Below are 17,580 nucleotides of genomic sequence, written 5' to 3'. Positions count from 1 at the left end.
ACCTCCTCATTCACTGTTCTTCTCCCTCTCTCTCCTCCTCCCCCTCCCGAAATTGATTTGAACATCGAAATAACTAAGCTAAAACACCCTTTGCCCTTATTCTAATCTCTTTTTTTTTTGTCTCTCAGGCTTTCAGACACTCTAGTTGATTTTGCTCCCTTCCTCCTCTTCCTTGAAGATTCGATGACTTTATCAATTTAGAAAATAACTCATTGATGACTCATCTATCAACGATCTCAAACGGAAACATGAGAATCCATTTGGACTTCTCGTATTTATGTAACGATCGATTTGAGAGTTGTCCACTCATTGTGGCAAAGATGAATAGGCTCGCCCCTAGCATCCCCGTCAATCCGTCCTAGGGTCAATATGAAAAAAATAAATTACGGACGATTACTAACTTTTTAAAATAATAAATAATACATAAAAAAATGTATTTACTTTAATTTTATCAAAATTCGAATCCCATTGAGAGTTGTCCACTCGATACTAGTATTGAAGATCCATATACAATATCTGAAATAAAAAAAAAAAATTCCCTGAGAGCCCGACGAGACATTTCTTTGCCCCCCCCCCCCCCCCCCCCTCTCTCTCTCTCTCTCTCTCTCTCTTTTTCTCTAGGGTTTCCATGAGACCTCCATTTCACGTCCTTTCACCTTCCTCTTTGATCCACGCTCTCGCCACCACCGCCTGCGCAAGCGATTAGCCCCAACACGAGGACTCATTGGAGACTTCACTCGCTCGGTTCCGCTCCCCTTTCAGCTGATGGCCAAGACAAAGCCAGGCAAGAAGGACCTCGATTCCTACACCATCAGGGGCACCAACAAGGTCGTCGAAGGTACAGTCTTGTTTTCTGTGCAATCGGTGTGCTTTTTGATCTGTTACTCTTTCATTTTTTTAGCTGCTAATTTGTTCTGGAAGCGTGGGGGTTGTATTGTAGTCGGCAACTGCGTGTTGATGCGGCCATCGGAGTCGGACAAGCCGCCGTACGTGGCGAGAGTGGAGAAGATCGAGGCCGATCACCGTAATAACGTGAGGGTGAAGGTTCGGTGGTACTACCGACCCGAGGAGTCCATGGGTGGCCGCCGGCAGTTCCATGGCGCCAAGGAGCTGTTCCTCTCTGACCACTATGACGTGCAGAGTGCGCACACCATCGAGGGCAAGTGTGTTGTCCACACCTTCAAAAACTACACCAAGTTGGAGAATGTGGGCGCTGAGGATTACTTCTGCCGCTTCGAGTACAAGGCTGCCACTGGGGCCTTCACGCCTGATCGCGTAGCAGTGTACGCTTTGCCTTCTTTGGGTGCCTTTCTTGTGTTTGTACTTTTATCTATTGAGGTTGTATTGTTCATGTCAGGTACTGCAAGTGTGAGATGCCTTACAACCCGGATGATCTGATGGTCCAGTGTGACGGATGCAAGGATTGGTAAGTGATTTCAGCTACTCTTCTTTCTTTGCCTAACTTGGCTGTTTTGCTAATCGATGGAAGCTCAGATTTGGAAGTGGAGAAATCACTTGAAAGAAGCTCCTATATTTTGTTGGATTGAGACTAGGTTTGGCTGTGCAAGCATTCTTCAAAGAAGTGATACTGATAGTTTGATAGGGTAACAATCAGGCAATTGATCCAGCATAGCCCCTGCTTCTGCAAATTGCTCACATATGACTGCTCTTTATAAAATAATAAAAATGGAAAAGCAAAATCTCTGGTTCTTGTTACCCATGATGATTCATAGATGGTTTCCGCAAAAAGATGTAGACAAAGCCTGAAAACTGAAGAAAACATTAAAAAAAAAAGTCAGTAAAAGAAATGACAGTTAATTAACCAAAACATGAATTTCCATTTTTACCCCATGCAAGACTGATAGAAAGTTTGAGAAACGAAGTGAAAATTTAAGAAATATATCAAATGCAAAAAAAAAAAAATAAAAAATTGAGAAAATATTGATGTAAAGGAAAAGGAAAGCTTTAATTCGTGGAGCTTGTTTAAGTTTCTGCTTTTGCTGCACCTTATCACTTATCTGAAGCTAATCCTAGTAAAGGCATCACCTTAAGCTTCATTTCTAATTAGACATTGCAATACTTCTTCATTGGTGTTACTTGAAGGTTAGTCTGCAAGGGAAAAAGAAGAAACTCAGGTAGACGTGTGTGCATGCATATGCAAAACAGAAGTATGACTGATGAGCAAGTAGTTGGAACTCGTGGTTCTTGTCCTTGAACATGAGGATATGATTAGTTTGCATTTCTTGCAAACTGCACTGTTGACTAATTGTTGATTTGTAGGCAAACGTTGATCAGATAGCAAGCTTTGAATTCTTCTCATTCTGCTAGATCTGAACAGCAGCAAAAGGTAGTGTGGATCATCAATTCCTAATTGTTTTCCCTTCCTGATTTCATCCAAGTAAACATTGGATAAATGAAGTCCTGTCAATATCTTCCTTTTTCACGTTACCTTCATTCACACCAGATAAACACACTATAATATGAAAAAATGTTGGAGAAAAAGGTGAATCGGCCACCTTGCTCAATGTTTTTTAAAAAATAATTGTTATATTTAGGCATTTTGTATAATAAGGCCTTGTCAGGGCAATTGCTCAATATTCAAAGTTGGTGGAGTAGCTAGCACAGTTGTGCTACTACTAGAAGTCTAGAATGATGTCGGTTGGTAGAGCATATCAATCAACATGACTAATTCTAGAAGTCTAGAATGATGTCAGATGGTAATCAGTCAACATGTTGGAGGAATACGATGCTTCACCTCCATACTTTTGCATGCTTTACTTTAGCCCAGTTACTGCTCACTGTGCATCCTTTAAGGTCTCACTGTATTGCCCTTTTCTAATATCTGTTCATAGAGTTGTTTTATTGAAAAAAATGATGATAATCCCTTGCATAAAGGTACTTCTCAAAGCATGGGTGTGAATTTCTTGGTAGACTATGTGAAACTTAAATCCCGTGTCTCAAAGGCTCTAAACAATAATATGGAAACTTTATTATAATACTAAAAATGGTTGGTTGAGAAAAAAACATGGTTCCGTCACGTTAGCTGCCCCTTACGACTATCCCACGCCATTGAGAGGGAACCCAAATTGACAAGTGCATGAACGGGTCCGCAGAGATGATGAAATCCCTTGTTGAGTTTCGACTACAGTCATTATCCCATACACTTACCAATTGAACCAGCCCTCGGGGCCAAAAAAACAAAACAAAAAAAAGGTTAGTTGAAAGCTAGAATGTGTTGTTGTTGGCTACAGATATGTAAGGTTATTCCCACCTATCAATTGATCTGTCTTTTAGCCACCAACTCATGCAAGGTTATTCCCCTCGAGAGCCTGAGTTTCCCACTGCATATGTTAAAATCTAATTGCTTTATTTGTTATCTTCAGTCACTGTATAATTTACTTGCCAAGGTTCAAATTCTTGGACACTGTCAATGCAGGAATATTACTGCAGCTTTTATCATTTCACAGGCGCTCTTTCTTTCATTTTATGCAAAATATTTTCTCTGTATCATTTATTCATAAATTCTGTTAATGTGTCCTGTTTGGGCAAACATTTATATGTTTATTAATGCAGAGTCAGTTTGGCTATGAACCTCGTATCACTGCAAGAGTTCATTTATGTTTGTGATAATTGTAATATTAAAATTGATAAATATAAGTTTGTGTTTGGAAGTGAATGATTAATACAAAGCTTTTGGTTTGTGTATTGATAAAACTGTGGCCAAAAGTGGATGATGTTTTTGTTCGTACATGAGCAGCAATTCAGCAAAGCTGACTGATTTGGAATGGAGATTGCTATCTAAATGAATTTTATACCTTCAGGAGATTTATGTTTACCTTATTCCATGATGTGCTTCCAGTTAATGTGATCTGGAGTAATGGTTTCATCCTTTGCTGTGTTTTTGCATGTGATGAAGCTAAGTCCTATTAGTCATTGTATCTCTTTAACCATCTGTTATTGGGATTAACCACTTGTATTAGTGACCAGGGGTTATTCTCTACTTAGTTTCTCTGTCGTTCTGCACTATATACTGGGGTAAATAAATCATTTATGCAAATAGGTTCCATCCACCTTGCATGGGCATGGCAATTGAACAAGCAAAAAAGTTGGAACACTTTCTATGCGCTGACTGTGACACTGAAAATGATGCAAAAAGATCTGCAAATGGATTCCCAGCTTCACCCGTCTCTGAACCCAAGGTGATGTTGGTAGTGTTTATTTGGTCTCCCTTTTTTTAAAATAAGTATTTATTTGCTCTTAATTAGTAAATCAATTAAATCTTTTTTTTTACATGTGTAACCATACATAGAGGTTTCTGGTTCATCATCGTACGCTGATTACCATGGAAACCTAATATTATTTTAGGAGTTTAGAACTCTAGCACTAGTCTTAATGCTTATGGTACTAATTGCTACAAGATCTTGAGTCTCGATCATTCATGATTATACCTCTGGTATTTTATGTTGAAATAGACCTTTTCTAAGCTCTATGTCGTTGATATTATCTTGCAAAGCATTGTTCTCATCACTTCATGAAAGTTCCAAACTTGCTCTTGTTTTGTAACTAGCAAACTTAAAAGATTTTGATGCGGATTGCCCTTTTTAATTTCATAGCAGTGGCTATAACATAGTCGCGAAGCAATTTCAATCTAATGAAACTGATAATATTGAGCATAAAAAGCAACATTGTTACCACAAGTTATTTAGATTCGATCAAATAGGTCTTTGTCGATAGTTGATATCTTTTAAACCTCTGATTGTAATTATAGGTCACACACATATATATTTTTTGTTAAATTGCTGCAGGCTGAACCTAAAAGGAGGAAGAGGTAATTGCCATTGCTGTTGCTTCAGCTTTCGAGGGGGCAGTTCACCTGCATTTTATGAAAAATCTACTCATCTTGATGGTAGTTTGAGATTGTACAGTGCAGAGAATAGACTATTTGAAAGGAAACCATTACAATATTGTGAACTTGTGAAACTGTAAGCTGGTAAGAAATGCAATGAAAAAAGAAATCAGATGTGGGTGTTATCGCCCTCCTCATGTTCGACAATGCTTTATTTAATCAAACCATCTGGAATGCCTTTCGATAATTATGATTTAGCTGTTTGGTGATTGGCTGAGCCTTGTATTGTTCCACAGTATCTCACCGGTTCTTTTTTATGGTTACTAATGTTGAATTTCAAGCATGACTTTCAAACAGTCACAAACGAAAACATATATCAAAATTTCAAGGATTCCTTTACAATCTCACACAGTATCAAATGTGCCTCATCTATAATCTGTACAGATTTGGAACGGCCGTCCGATCAACCAAATCAAGCTCCGCGTTCCTGGATTCTCCACCACAACTCTCATGTCGGGCCTGAATTTGGGCTTATTGTCGAGACACTGATAAGCTATCGCCGCGGCTTTCTGGGCTCCTTTGGTGGAGTAGTCTCCATCGAGGCTCGGATCCATAACTCGGCCTAACTTGTCAGGCCTGGTGAGGTACGGTTTGGCCCAATCCACCAGACTCACCTGTCGATTCGGCCGGTTCTGATCCACGCAGCGTCTCCCGGCTAGCAGCTCCAGCAGCACCACGCCAAAGCTGTACACGTCGCTCTTAGCAGTGAGGTGGCCTGATGAATACCGAGAGAGATTTATCATTTATCGCAATTTAATTTGCCTTCGTTCAAGGGACAAATGGAAGACGACCCACAATCTTACCAGTTAACACGTACTCAGGCGCGGCGTAGCCGTGCGTGCCCATCACGCGCGTGCTGACGTGAGACTCATCGCCTTGCGGACCATCCTTCGCCAGCCCGAAATCCGACAGCTTCGCCGTGTAATCCGAGTCAATTAAAATGTTGGATGCTTTGATGTCCCTGTAGATGACGGGTTTCTCAGCATCGTGCAGGAAGGCCAGGCCTTTGGCGGCCCCCACTGCTATCTTCAACCTTCTTTCCCATGTCAACGAAGCGAGCAGCCCTGCGGCCAGCAATATAATATAATTAACAACAACAATAATTAATTAATTAATTAGATATATAAGTATTGACAAACTACAGACATAGAAATAAATACCTTTAAAAAGATGGTTTTCTAAGCTTCCACGCGGCATGTACTCGTAGACCAGCATCCTGTGATCATCTTCGCAGCAATAGCCGATGAGTTTCACAAGATGCGGATGTCTGAACTGCCCCAGGATCATCACCTCAGCCTGCGATTTGCTTACGATAATTCGGTTGATTCGGTTTTGATTTGATGTTTTCTTCTTCTTTTTTTTTAATAAATAAATAAACAAATAAATAAATAAATAATATAAATTAGCTCACCAGCCACTCCCGGTGGCCTTGCAGGCCGTGCAAGTCGAGCGACTTGACGGCGACCTCCTGCGGGCGCAGCCCCCGCCGGATGTTGCCGTCCACGAACCCCCTGTAGACCGGCCCGAACCCGCCGGATCCGAGGAAGTTCGACGCCGAGAAGCTCCTCGTCGCGGCCCTCAGCTCCTCGATGCTGAACGCGTGCAGGTTCGAGCCGGCGAGGGTCAACGACAGGTCCTCCGCCGAGAAACCGCCGCTAGTAGTACTAATGCTGCTCTCGTCCCACGAATCCGTCCCGCTCCGGAGCTTCCCCGGTCGCGCTGAGGTGGCGCCGCCGCAGCAACTCGTCAGCAGAGACTTCCACCAATCGTCTGACATGATGATGATCGGAACACTACGACACAGGAAGAGGAGGAACAGAGCTAGGTTTGGTTTATACGAAACTGGCAACAGTATAAAATGACATAAACGCCCTTTCCTGAACAATTGTTTTTTCTCTATATAAACAAAATAAAAAAAAAAAAAGAAAAAATATTTTAGATTTAAGTCTGGAGAGAGATCGTGTCATTCCACCAGCTCGGAATCTTCCCTAATTTTGCTTTGTTTCCCTTGATCACATGCTTTGGTGGCTTAAGCTTCAAGAAACAAGTTATTCAATGATCTTTGTCCACTGCGTGTGGTGGCACAGTGCAATAGCCTTCTGGCTCTGGTTGGTAATTAGATAGGACCGACGGACAGCATTTGGCAAATCTAAATAAAAATATTCATGACAGAATTGCGAGCACAAATTCAACTTCTAAATTAATTATGAAAATGCTGCGATATTTCTTTAACATTTTTTCCACGGAGAGTAGGAATAGAGTGGCCATCGAGTTGGTAAGAAATATAGTGGACAGTGGATATGATTATTTATTTATTATTGATCTTGTCGGGGACGGATCTGATCCATCCGATTAGGGGCTTTTTGAAGTGTCTGGTTTGGAAGTTTCATTTTTTTAAGCACCGTATATTTAATTTATCGGGTCCGATTTGGAAGTTCCATTAAACTTGCTATGTATTTCATCATCTGTAAAATCCGCGTTAGTTTTGGTTGGATGGTTGACCACGTCATTCTTTAGTTTTGGTGTTAATTTTGTTAAAAAATTAATATTTTAAGTGTTTGCTGTATAAAAGATTAAAAATTAATCGCGAATAGAATCTTAAATTAATCATCACCTTGTATATTAGATTAATTTTCCAAGAAAACGAGACATATAATATTTTTTTTAATCAGCAACAGAAATTTAAACTCACGGTATTATTGATCTTGTAGGGACAAATCCTGATTTGATAAGGGGTTTTTTTTTTGGATAAATTAAAGTTTTAATCTTCTTTTTTCTCTTTAAATAGAGATTTTTTTATTTGTAAAAAAAGCAAATGGTAACCACGGTTATAATAGCTTTTTATTAGTATTATGAGTTATAGTTAGAAAATTTATTAAAAGGCGAAACATTATTAATTATTAATTCATTATTATTAGTTACTATGAGTACAAAAAGTAATTAATAATTATAATTATTAAAACTAGTCTATTCTGTCTGAGAGTAATTTTGTCCTGTTTAATTATTATTTTTAAAAAAATCGCATCATTTTATGCCATGAGCACAATCTTTCATTATATTATTATTTAAATAAATTTATCCTATTTTATATTAAATCTTTTTGTAATCTTTTTATCCCTTAATTAATATATTTATTGACAGTCTAAATATATTTTTATATTATTCTTCATAATTTTTATATTATTAAATCATAATTTTAATCTTTTTCTCTAATATTTTTTATTTTTATCATTCCTCGCATGTATAGAACTCATTTTATATATATATATATTTTTAATTATAGAGGTATCTTAGCCTTTCACTCAATTGGCGTTGTTATGTTGCCCAAATAAGTACAACCAAACAAAGCGTTTAGTTATAAAAGTTAAAGGAGTATGTTCTGTTTTTGAAAAACCAATATTATAGAAAATGGAATTTGAACGGTTATTATTGGGAGGGATAAAATAAAAAATAAATATATTTATTCGACAAAATTAAAAAGTTAAATGCGTCTAAGGTAGCGTTTGGTTCTCTCTTAGGAATCGAAATGAGAATGAGTATCATAGTATTATGGAATGGTAATGAGTATGAGTTTGAGTATCATTCTTAAAAATAATATTTGGTTAGTTGAATATTTTCAATCGAAATTAACCTAAATTTTCTTTTTTAACCTTAGAGGAAAATAAGAGAAAAAATAGATAGAAGAGAAAGTTGAATGTGAGAGATACATACGATGAGAGAGAATAATAAGAGAGAAAGTGTGATGAGAAAACATGAAGAGAAAGTGTAATTAGAGAAAATGAGGAAAGAGAGCATAGGAGAGATTGAGAAGAGAAAAAGTATGATGAGAGAGAAAGTATGATGAGAAAAATGAGAGAATAAAGAGAGAGAAAATGAGGAGAGATTGTGTGATAACAGAGAATACAGAGAGAAGATGGTAGAGAATGTGTGATGAGAAAAAATGATGAGAGATAAAGTATGTTGAGAGAGAAAGTGTGATATATAATAAGGAGAGAGAAAGTATTATGAGAGAGAACAAGGAGAGAGAGTGAAATGAAATAAAAAAATTGAACAAATATACTAAAGGTATTTTCGTCTAAAACTTAATTCTCATTCTCATTCCGTCAAAACCCAACGAAGAAGGTGAGTTTCATCCATACCCAAGTTTTTGGGTTTTATTTCAAAATCTTGATTTTATTCCCATCAATCAAATACAAAGTTTGGGAATGAACCATAAATCCATTCCCTCATTCCCAAATCTTTAAACCAAAATTTTGTAATGCGCCCTTTCATCAATTGATTAAGAAAGTTAAGCGATCATTACTGATACGGTGAAGAGATAAGAGGGAAGGGCATTTTGGACATTTGACATCAATTAGGTTTGGGTTTTAAGTGGAAGCACTGTTCACTCCCGCCGGGGGCGGGTTCGTGTTTTTGGTCCACCGCCAGGAGGACCTTCTTCCTCCCTCCTCATCGGCGCCGACGTCGACCGCCGGCCACTCCTCTCCTTTACCTCCTTTCCCCCGACCTGCACCCCAACGTTGCCGCCAGGAGGAAGGAGCTGGTTGGTGTTTCTCCACCGCCGCCAGGTTTAGGAACAGGGCCTTCTTGTTCTGGTCCAGCCGCCACCTGCTGGAACAATCGTCGCCTCCTCCGCCCAAGGCCGCCGGCACACCGGTAGCTCATGGCCCTCTGGGTCGCTCCAGGTCGACGCCGTCGCCACCATCCTCCCACGCCAACGCCACTACCTCCTCTTCACGCCATAGCCGTCGCGACCTTCTCATTCATCGCCTGTTAGCCACAACTCCCTTTCCCTCTTCCTCTCCTTACCCACTCGCCGACAGCCAACCCGAGCGTCATCCCTGGCGTTAAGGTCGCCACCTCCAGCGCCCCTGACCCGCACGCTAACTTCCAGCGCCCGCAGCCGTCCCATCCAGCGGTCGCTGACTCTTCCCATCGTTGTTGCCACCTCCGGCGACCACCGCCGTCGTCGCCTCCAGCGATTGCCACAACCACCTACAGCGACCGCCCTCGCCGCCTTCAGCGGTAGTCGTCGCCGCCTTATCCACGGTCTTCGTCCTCCGGCCAGCCGCCGCCCGAGTTCGTAGCCTCCACAGTATTTATCTACTTCGGCCTACGAGTCGATAAGGTCTTAGGCCTTCGTGTCGTTATTCCGGCCTTCGAGCCACCGTTGTGTTTCTCCCTACGCGCAGCTGTGGTGTGTTCGGTCTGCGTGCCAATATTATATCCCAGTCTGCGTGCCGATGTCATCTCTCGGCTGGCATGCCGCTATTGTCTCTCAACCGCCATGTGTGTTTGCCGGATCCAGGTCACGCTCGACTCCCGACAGTTAGATCCAGCTCCTCAGCTGGTGCATTCATCTGTCTTTCATGGTCGCGACGACTTGAGCAGCAGCGTGACCAGCTCACCGATCCATCCAAGGGTGCCCCTGGGGCTAGGGTACGTCATTGTACTCGTCTTGTATTTATTTAGTTGTTCTACCATGATTCGACTGCTTATATATTCGTGGGACCTGCCTCAAGTATCGGGGTACTAGGGACCGGGGCACCCCGGTCGCTGGCTACAGGTACTACCGACTAGAGGACCTCTGACGACTTGGTCAACACAGAGGACAACTCACCATCCAGGTCATGGAGATGCGGTCAACATTCCAGATACGTCATTTTGGCAGCCCTGTCTTCTCAGATTCCCCACAGGATCATAATTGGCGGCGTCTGTGGGAACTTCACCTAATCTGGAACGTGAAGATGGACGATACTAGAAAATTATGTTATACTCATGACCTTGGTGGGTTTCGACGAGCATATTCTTCTCTTCTTACTCCACGGGTATTCGGGAGTCGAGGAATTGAGTCAGATTCTCTGCTGGTCGGCAGGTCAGTTCCTTCATTATATTTTCTCTTTCAGTTGTAGGATTTGCCATAGTTCCCCGGCTGAAGACTCTTTCGCCGATCGACCAGGATTATATTTGCGAAGATTCCCGCGCCGATCGACCGGGATTATATTTGCGAAGACTCCCGCACCGATCGGCCGGGATTATATTATATTAGAGCCACAAGCTCAATTGTAAAGACTCCCGTGCCGATTGACCGGGTTTGAGTTATATTAGAGCCACAGGCTCTAGAAGTCGAGTGACAACTATAAATCCTAGAATCGAGTGACGACTATTAATCCTAGAGTCGAGCAGCAACTATAAACCCCAGAGTCGAGTGACGACTATAAACCCCTGTGAAGACCGTCGAGCGACGACGTTAAACTCAGGTCTCCACCGATGGTCGAGCGGCGACCTTAAACCTGAGTCTTCACCGACCAGCTTATCAGAGCATCTATCTCCCCCGCTCGGGGTCGAGTGATTATCACTGGTTTTGGACCAGCTTATCAGAGCATCTATCTCCCCCGTTCAGGGTCGAGTGATCGTCACCAGTGGATCTCCTATCTCCCCCATTCGGGGTTGAGCGGTCTTCACTAGTCACGGACCAGTCTTATCGGATCTTCTATCTCCCCCGTTTGGGGCCGAGCGATCGTCACCAGCGGATCTCGTATCTCCCCCATTCGGGGTCGAGCGGTCTTCACTGGTCACGAATCAATCTTATCGAATCTTCTATCTCCCCCGTTCGGGGTCGAGCGATCGTCACCAGCAGATCTCATATCTCCCCCATTCGGGGTCGAGTGGTCTTCACTGGTCGCGGACCAACATATCAGATATTCTATCTCCCCCGTTCGGGGTTGAGAGGTCTTCATTGGTCTCAGACCAATATATCATATTTCCTTATCTCCCTCGTTCCGGATCGAGTGATCTTCACTGGTCTTGGACCAGCTCCTCGAATCTCATATCTCCCCCATTCGAGGTCGAGAAGTCTTCATTGGTCACAGAGCATATCAGAGCAGCTTATCTTCCTCGTTCGGGATCGAGCTATCTCTAATGGTCGTGAACAAGAGTATCTCCACTGGTTTTGGGGCAGAATATCTCATGGGCGATGTACTCACTCGGCTAACGACTTTTGCTTGCGTGCGCTTTCGATTCATGGGCTATACTCTCGTTTAGTTCACAGGTGATGCGCCCGCTCGGTTCACGACTTCCGTTTCCGTATGCATGTGATTTTGCGGGTTATATTTCCGCTCAATTTTCGGGCTCCACTCCTGCCCGGTGCTACTTCATCAGTCGCTCCGTATTCGCCTATGCGCTCACTCGGCGTTCGCCCGAGAGCTTGCCTGACAGCCGTTCGACACTATTTTTCATCGCTCAGTCGACGCGTTGGTAGCCGCCTGATCCTTTGCCCGATCGACCGCTTAGCCACGTGCTTGCTTCACTCGACATCTTGGTGGTCTTCAGGTCGGCATTTTACAGTCACCATGTTGACATTTCGAGATCGCCCGATCACATTTTACAGTCATTCGATCGACATTTTTCGGGGCCCGATTTCCATCCATCCGACCGCCCGGTCGGTATCTTTGCGATTGTGCGCTCAGTATCGCCTGCCCCGCGTCTATCCACTCGATTTCCATCCACCTGATCACCCGGTCGGCATCTTCACGGTCGAACGCTTGGCACCATCCCACTCTGTACTACTTGATTGCGGGCTAGCATTTTATGATCGACTGGTCGACACTTTCTTGGTCGCCTGTCCGACATCGCTCGTTTGCTCGGTCTACTCAACATCCCGCGTGTTGCTCGGTCTACTATCATTTTATCACTCACTTGGCATTTTGGCGCTCGCCCAACATGTGTCTGGTTATCGACTTGGTCCGCTTGACACCATTACCATCTCATGCGACATCATTACTATAGCGACTGCTCGTGAGCCATTATATGAGGGGTTCAACGATTTGACTTCGATATTGAGAGTGATTCAGCCTCTACGATAAACTGTCTAGTCAGTCGAACTCGCGTTTCCTTCGACTAGACTTGAAGGGGAGGCTTGTAATATGGTGAAGAGATAAGAGGGAAGGGCATTTTGGACATTTGACATCAATTAGGTTTGGGTTTTAAGTGGAAGCACTGTTCACTCCTCGGGGGGGGGGGGGGGGGGGGGGGGTTCGCGTTTTTGGTCCGTCGCCAGGAGGACCTTCTTCCTCCCTCCTCACCGGCGCCGATGCCATGTTGGAACCCCAAAGTGTTTTGATGTGATCAAACAAGTTAAGTTAGGTCATGTTTTATCTAACCCTTGTATCTAAGTGTGCAGGAGCTTAGAACATAGGAAGTCGAGCGGAAGACGCAGCTAGCGAGAATGACGGCACGAGGAGAGAGCCGACGGGCTCGGTGCGTTCGAGGGACGAGGTGACCGCGGAAGAGTACACTGGTGGACGAGAAGAACGTGCGCAGCGTTCGAAGGACGAGAAACCGGGAAGGAAGGCTGTTCGAGGAGAAGGCCGGAACTTGGGTTCGGGTGAACCCTATTCCGGATGGCCGAGATCACCCAAGCTAGCGGAGCCGGAGCGAACAAGACTCGGACCAAGACGAGCTGAACCGGAGACGAAAAAGTCAACCTTTATTGACTTTAGGGCTCGGGGCGCCCAGAACCATTCCGAGCGCCCGGAGCAGCCCGAGGCGCCCGGAACCCTTCCGGGTGCCCGGACCAGAGAAATTGATCAGATCGAGTTTTGACTCGATCTGAACGTTGGGGGATAATCTTTTATCCCCCCAGGGCGCCCGGAACCTTTCTGGGCGCCCCGATCAGTGCTATAAATATAGCACTAGTTTGCACAGATCATTCAACTCACTTGCAATCAGTTTTCTCTGTGCTTTCATTTCTGTTCTTTTTATTTGTGCTGTCAACGCTGTAAAGAGGCTACTCCGCCCAAAGGAGATCATCAGATAATGCGTTTACTTTCCTTGGATTAGCAATCCCCTGATTGCAAACCAAGTAAACCTCCGTGTCTGATTTGCATTTTATTAGTCTCTTTATTTTGATTACAAGTTCTTTTAAATTAGTTGAATATCCGAGAAAGGTTTGTATTTTTTTTTTGTAGGGCAATTCACCCCTCCTCTCTTGTCGGCCTCCAAAGGGACCAACAAATGGTATCAGAGCAAGACGCTTCAGGAGGACGAACCGCCGATCGAAGCAACGAGATGGTCAGACCAAGCATCATTCCACCAAAATTCGAGGGGGACTTCGCAGGCTGGAAGCGTCGTATGGAGGTATTCCTAAAAACTGATTTCGAAATTGGATCTATTATGAAGTATGATTTTGTAGCTCCAACGAATCAAGATGGTGAAGAAAAAGAAGAGAGCCTTTGGACAAAGAAGGAGCAGAATGAGTCTGTAGCAAACAGCCGTGCGGAATATCACCTGCTGAGCGTGTTGCCGCCTCAAGAGGTCAACCGCATCTGAAGCTATTCATCTGCTAAAGAACTCTGGGAGAAGTTCTTAGAACTCCACGAAGGCACGTCCGAAGTGAAGCTCGCTAGAAGAGACATCCTCCGGAACAAGCTGATGAACATCCATCTGGAAAAAGGTGAGAAGGTAGCCAATCTACACACGAAGGTAAAAAAATTGATTACTGGTCTCGAGAACCTCGGAGAAACGGTAACAAATCGGGACACCATACGCTACGCACTCAACGCGTTTCCCAGAAATTCAGAATGGACATCAATCGTTGACGACTACTATATTTCGAAAGACCTGGAGGTAAGTACTTTAGAAGAATTGTTCTCCACTCTTGAATTACATGAAACCAGGTGTGCAGGAACAACAAAGGAATCAAGCCAGATGATCACACTAAACGCAACCAAAAGGGATGAACCCGAGTCAGACTCAAAAGAGGATCAGGAAGCATACATGGTAAGAAACTTTAAAAAGTTTTTTAGATCTAATAAGTTTAAAGAAATGCAGAATAAAAAGAATACAAGAAATAGAAGAAGGGTTCGTTGCTACCAGTGTCAAAAGGAAGGACACCTAAGAGAAGACTGCCCAGAATTAAAGAAGGACAAAGTCAAGGCACCCAAAAAGCACAAGAACCTAAAAGCTACTTGGTACGACACTTCTTTATCTGAGTCCGAGATTCAAGAATATGCTGGGATAGCACTGATGGTAAGCTACGAAGGGCAAAGTCAATCAGAACCCAACATCAATGAAGGGGGAGCGACCTCAGATGAAAGTAGCGAAGCAGGGGGAGATTCAGGCTTCAAGTCTGATATGGTAAGTGAGATATGCTTCTTACCTCCTGATCAACTTTATTTTGGTATTAAGGCTTTGACTAAATCCATGTATAAATTAGAAAATAAAAATACCAAATTAGAAAATAAAATTTTAGAAACAAAAAGAATTCTGGCAAAATCATGTCTTATAGAGGATTTTGATAAATTGAAAATTGAAAATGAAAAACTAAAAGAAGAAATAGAAAGATTGAAAAAGTCTCATGGTTCAAATATTTCTACTTTTAGAAATTATAAAGGTTTAAACTGGTATTATAGATTTCATCAAAGTCAAATTAGAAAAATATCAAAAGCTTATGTACCTAGGAAATACTTGATTAACCCTGTAGGTAGAAACCTCTATTGGGTTCCGAAAACATGTTTAACTTAAAAATTTTTAAAATTAGACTTAGCATTTTCAGCAAGGAAATTAAATAACTAATTTCTTTATGCGGCTTTGTCTAGAAAGTGGTTGTTGCTCCAATAACCAAGAAGGCCTAGTGCCTCGCCACTGCCTGAAAGCCAAGTATTGAAATGAAAAGTTTAATTGACTAACTGCAAAAGTATTAATTTATATTACTTAATGCTTTAAGAGGGTTATTCAATTTGTTTTAGAGAAAATTTTCAAAAATACTCATGTTCTCAAAAACTTAGAATTTTTTTAAAATTATTCCATTGCACATTTTCTTTTAACTTAGGAAATATTTTTTTAGTTTTGCAACACTTAACAATTTCTAATTTATTGAAAATTACAAAAAAAAAATTACTTAGAAATTTTCTTCAAATGCTTATATTTTTTTTCTGAAAATTTTCTAACTTAGCTTTTTTTTCCTTAGAAAAATTCAATTATGTTAGAAATTTACTTAAAAAGTTTTTTTCACCTATGAAAATTTTCTTTTAAACTTAGAAATTTTCTAACTTAAAATTTTCGTTAACACTTAATTTTTTTTTTTTTAAGTTAGAATTTACCTTAGACTTGTTAGAAGGAACCTTATTTTTTATGTGATCAAAGGGGGAGAAGAATGTTAAGTCTAGGGGGAGATACATTTTTTTTTATTGAAAAATCTTTAGACTTATTTGCAAATTAACTGTATCTATTGCATATGTTTACCCTAGCTTAACTTGGGTTGCTCATATCAAAAAGGGGGAGATTGTTGGAACCCCAAGGTGTTTTGATGTGATCAAACAAGTTAAGTTAGGTCCTGTTTTGTCTAACCCTTGTGTCTAAGTGTGCAGGAGCTTAGGAACACAGGAAGTCAAGCGGAAGACGCGGCTAGCGAGAAGGATGGCACAAGGAGAGAGCCGACGGGCTCGGTGCGTCCGAGGGACTAGGTGACTGCGAAAGAGTACACCGGTGGATGAGAAGAATGTGCACGGCGTTCGAGGGACGAGAAACCGGGAAGGAAGGCTGCTCGAGGAGAAGGCTAGAACTTAGGTTCAAGTGAGCCCTATTCTGGATGGTCGAGATCATCCAAGCTAGTGGAGCCGGAGCGAACAAGACCCGGACCGAGACGAGCTGAATCGGAGATGAAAAAGTCAACCTCTGTTGACTTTAGGGCTTGGGGCACCCGGAACTATTCCGGGCGCCCAGAGCAGCCCGGGGCGCTCGGAACCCTTCCGAGCGCCCGGACCATAGAAATTGACCAGATCGAGTTTTGACTCGATCTGAACGTTGGGGGATAAACTTTTATCCCCCCAGGACACCCGGAACCCTTCGGGGCTCCCCGACCAGTGCTATAAATATAGCACTGGTTTGCACAGATCATTCAACTCATTTGTAATCAGTTCCCTCTGTGCTTTCATTTCTGTTCTTTTTATTTGTGCTGTCAACGCTGTAAAGAGGCTACTCCGCCCGAAGGAGATCATCAGATAGTGCGCTTACTTTCCTTGGATTAGCAATCCCCTGATTGCAAACCAAGTAAATCTCTGTGTCTGATTTGCATTTTATTAGTCTCTTTATTTTGATTACAAGTTCTTTTAAATTAGTTGAATATCCGAGAAAGGTTTGCGTTTTTTTTTTGTAGGGCAATTCACTCCTCCCCTCTTGCCGGCCTCTAAAGGGACCAACACGTTGGCCGCCGGCCACTCCTCTCCTTTACCTCCTTTCCCTCGGCCTGCACCCCAGCGCTGCCACCAGGAGGAAGGAGCCGGTTGGTGTTTCTCCATCGCCGTCAGGTTTAGGAGCAGGGCCTTCGTGTTCTGGTCCAACCGCCACTTGCTGGAACAGTCGTCGCCTCCTCCGCCCAAGGCCGCCGGCACATCGGCAGCTCATGGCCCTCTGGGTCATTCCAGGTCGACACCGCCGCCGCCATCCTCCCATGCCAACGCCACTACCTCCTCTTCACGCCGTAGCAGTCGTGGCCTTCAAATTCATCGCCTGTGAGCCACAACTCCCTTTCCCTCTTCATCTCCTTACCCGCTCGCCGATAGCCAGCCCGAGCGTCATCCCTGGCGTTAAGGTCGCCACCTCCAGCGCCCCTGACTCGCTCGCTAACTTCCAGCGCCCGCAGTCGTCCCATCCAGCGGTCGCCGACGCTTCCC

The 17,580-nt window shown here is 43.0% G+C and overlaps 2 protein-coding genes across 4 annotated transcripts; one reads left to right on the top strand and one right to left on the bottom strand.

The window, feature by feature from the left end:
* Positions 1 to 584: 584 nt before the first annotated feature.
* LOC122051805 (chromatin remodeling protein EBS-like) lies at positions 585 to 5,043 on the top strand. 3 transcript variants are annotated; one of them, XR_006131545.1, is made up of 5 exons: positions 585 to 838; positions 941 to 1,283; positions 1,358 to 1,426; positions 2,281 to 4,199; positions 4,806 to 5,043. XR_006131545.1 is itself a non-coding variant. In XM_042613103.1 (5 exons), exons 1-5 carry the CDS (start codon positions 766 to 768, stop codon positions 4,830 to 4,832), a joined length of 651 nt encoding a protein of 216 aa, XP_042469037.1. In that variant the 5' UTR covers positions 585 to 765; the 3' UTR covers positions 4,833 to 5,043. The 3 variants fall into 3 exon arrangements, 2 of the variants coding, with proteins under 2 accessions (XP_042469037.1, XP_042469038.1); XM_042613103.1 differs by having other exon boundaries at positions 4,061 to 4,199; XM_042613104.1 differs by lacking the exon at positions 4,806 to 5,043 and having other exon boundaries at positions 2,281 to 2,347; positions 4,061 to 4,188.
* Positions 5,044 to 5,193: 150 nt separating this feature from the next.
* LOC122051804 (serine/threonine-protein kinase RIPK-like) lies at positions 5,194 to 6,789 on the bottom strand. Its single transcript, XM_042613102.1, has 4 exons — positions 6,318 to 6,789; positions 6,067 to 6,202; positions 5,710 to 5,970; positions 5,194 to 5,621 (listed from the first exon to the last, which is right to left on the bottom strand). The coding sequence occupies exons 1-4, from the start codon at positions 6,681 to 6,683 to the stop codon at positions 5,272 to 5,274; spliced, it is 1,113 nt and encodes a 370-aa protein (XP_042469036.1). The 5' UTR covers positions 6,684 to 6,789; the 3' UTR covers positions 5,194 to 5,271.
* Positions 6,790 to 17,580: the final 10,791 nt, after the last annotated feature.

Source organism: Zingiber officinale, chromosome 3A, assembly GCF_018446385.1.
Source record: "Zingiber officinale cultivar Zhangliang chromosome 3A, Zo_v1.1, whole genome shotgun sequence".
Lineage (NCBI taxonomy): Eukaryota > Viridiplantae > Streptophyta > Magnoliopsida > Zingiberales > Zingiberaceae > Zingiber > Zingiber officinale.
This window is presented reverse-complemented; position numbering and strand designations above follow the sequence as displayed.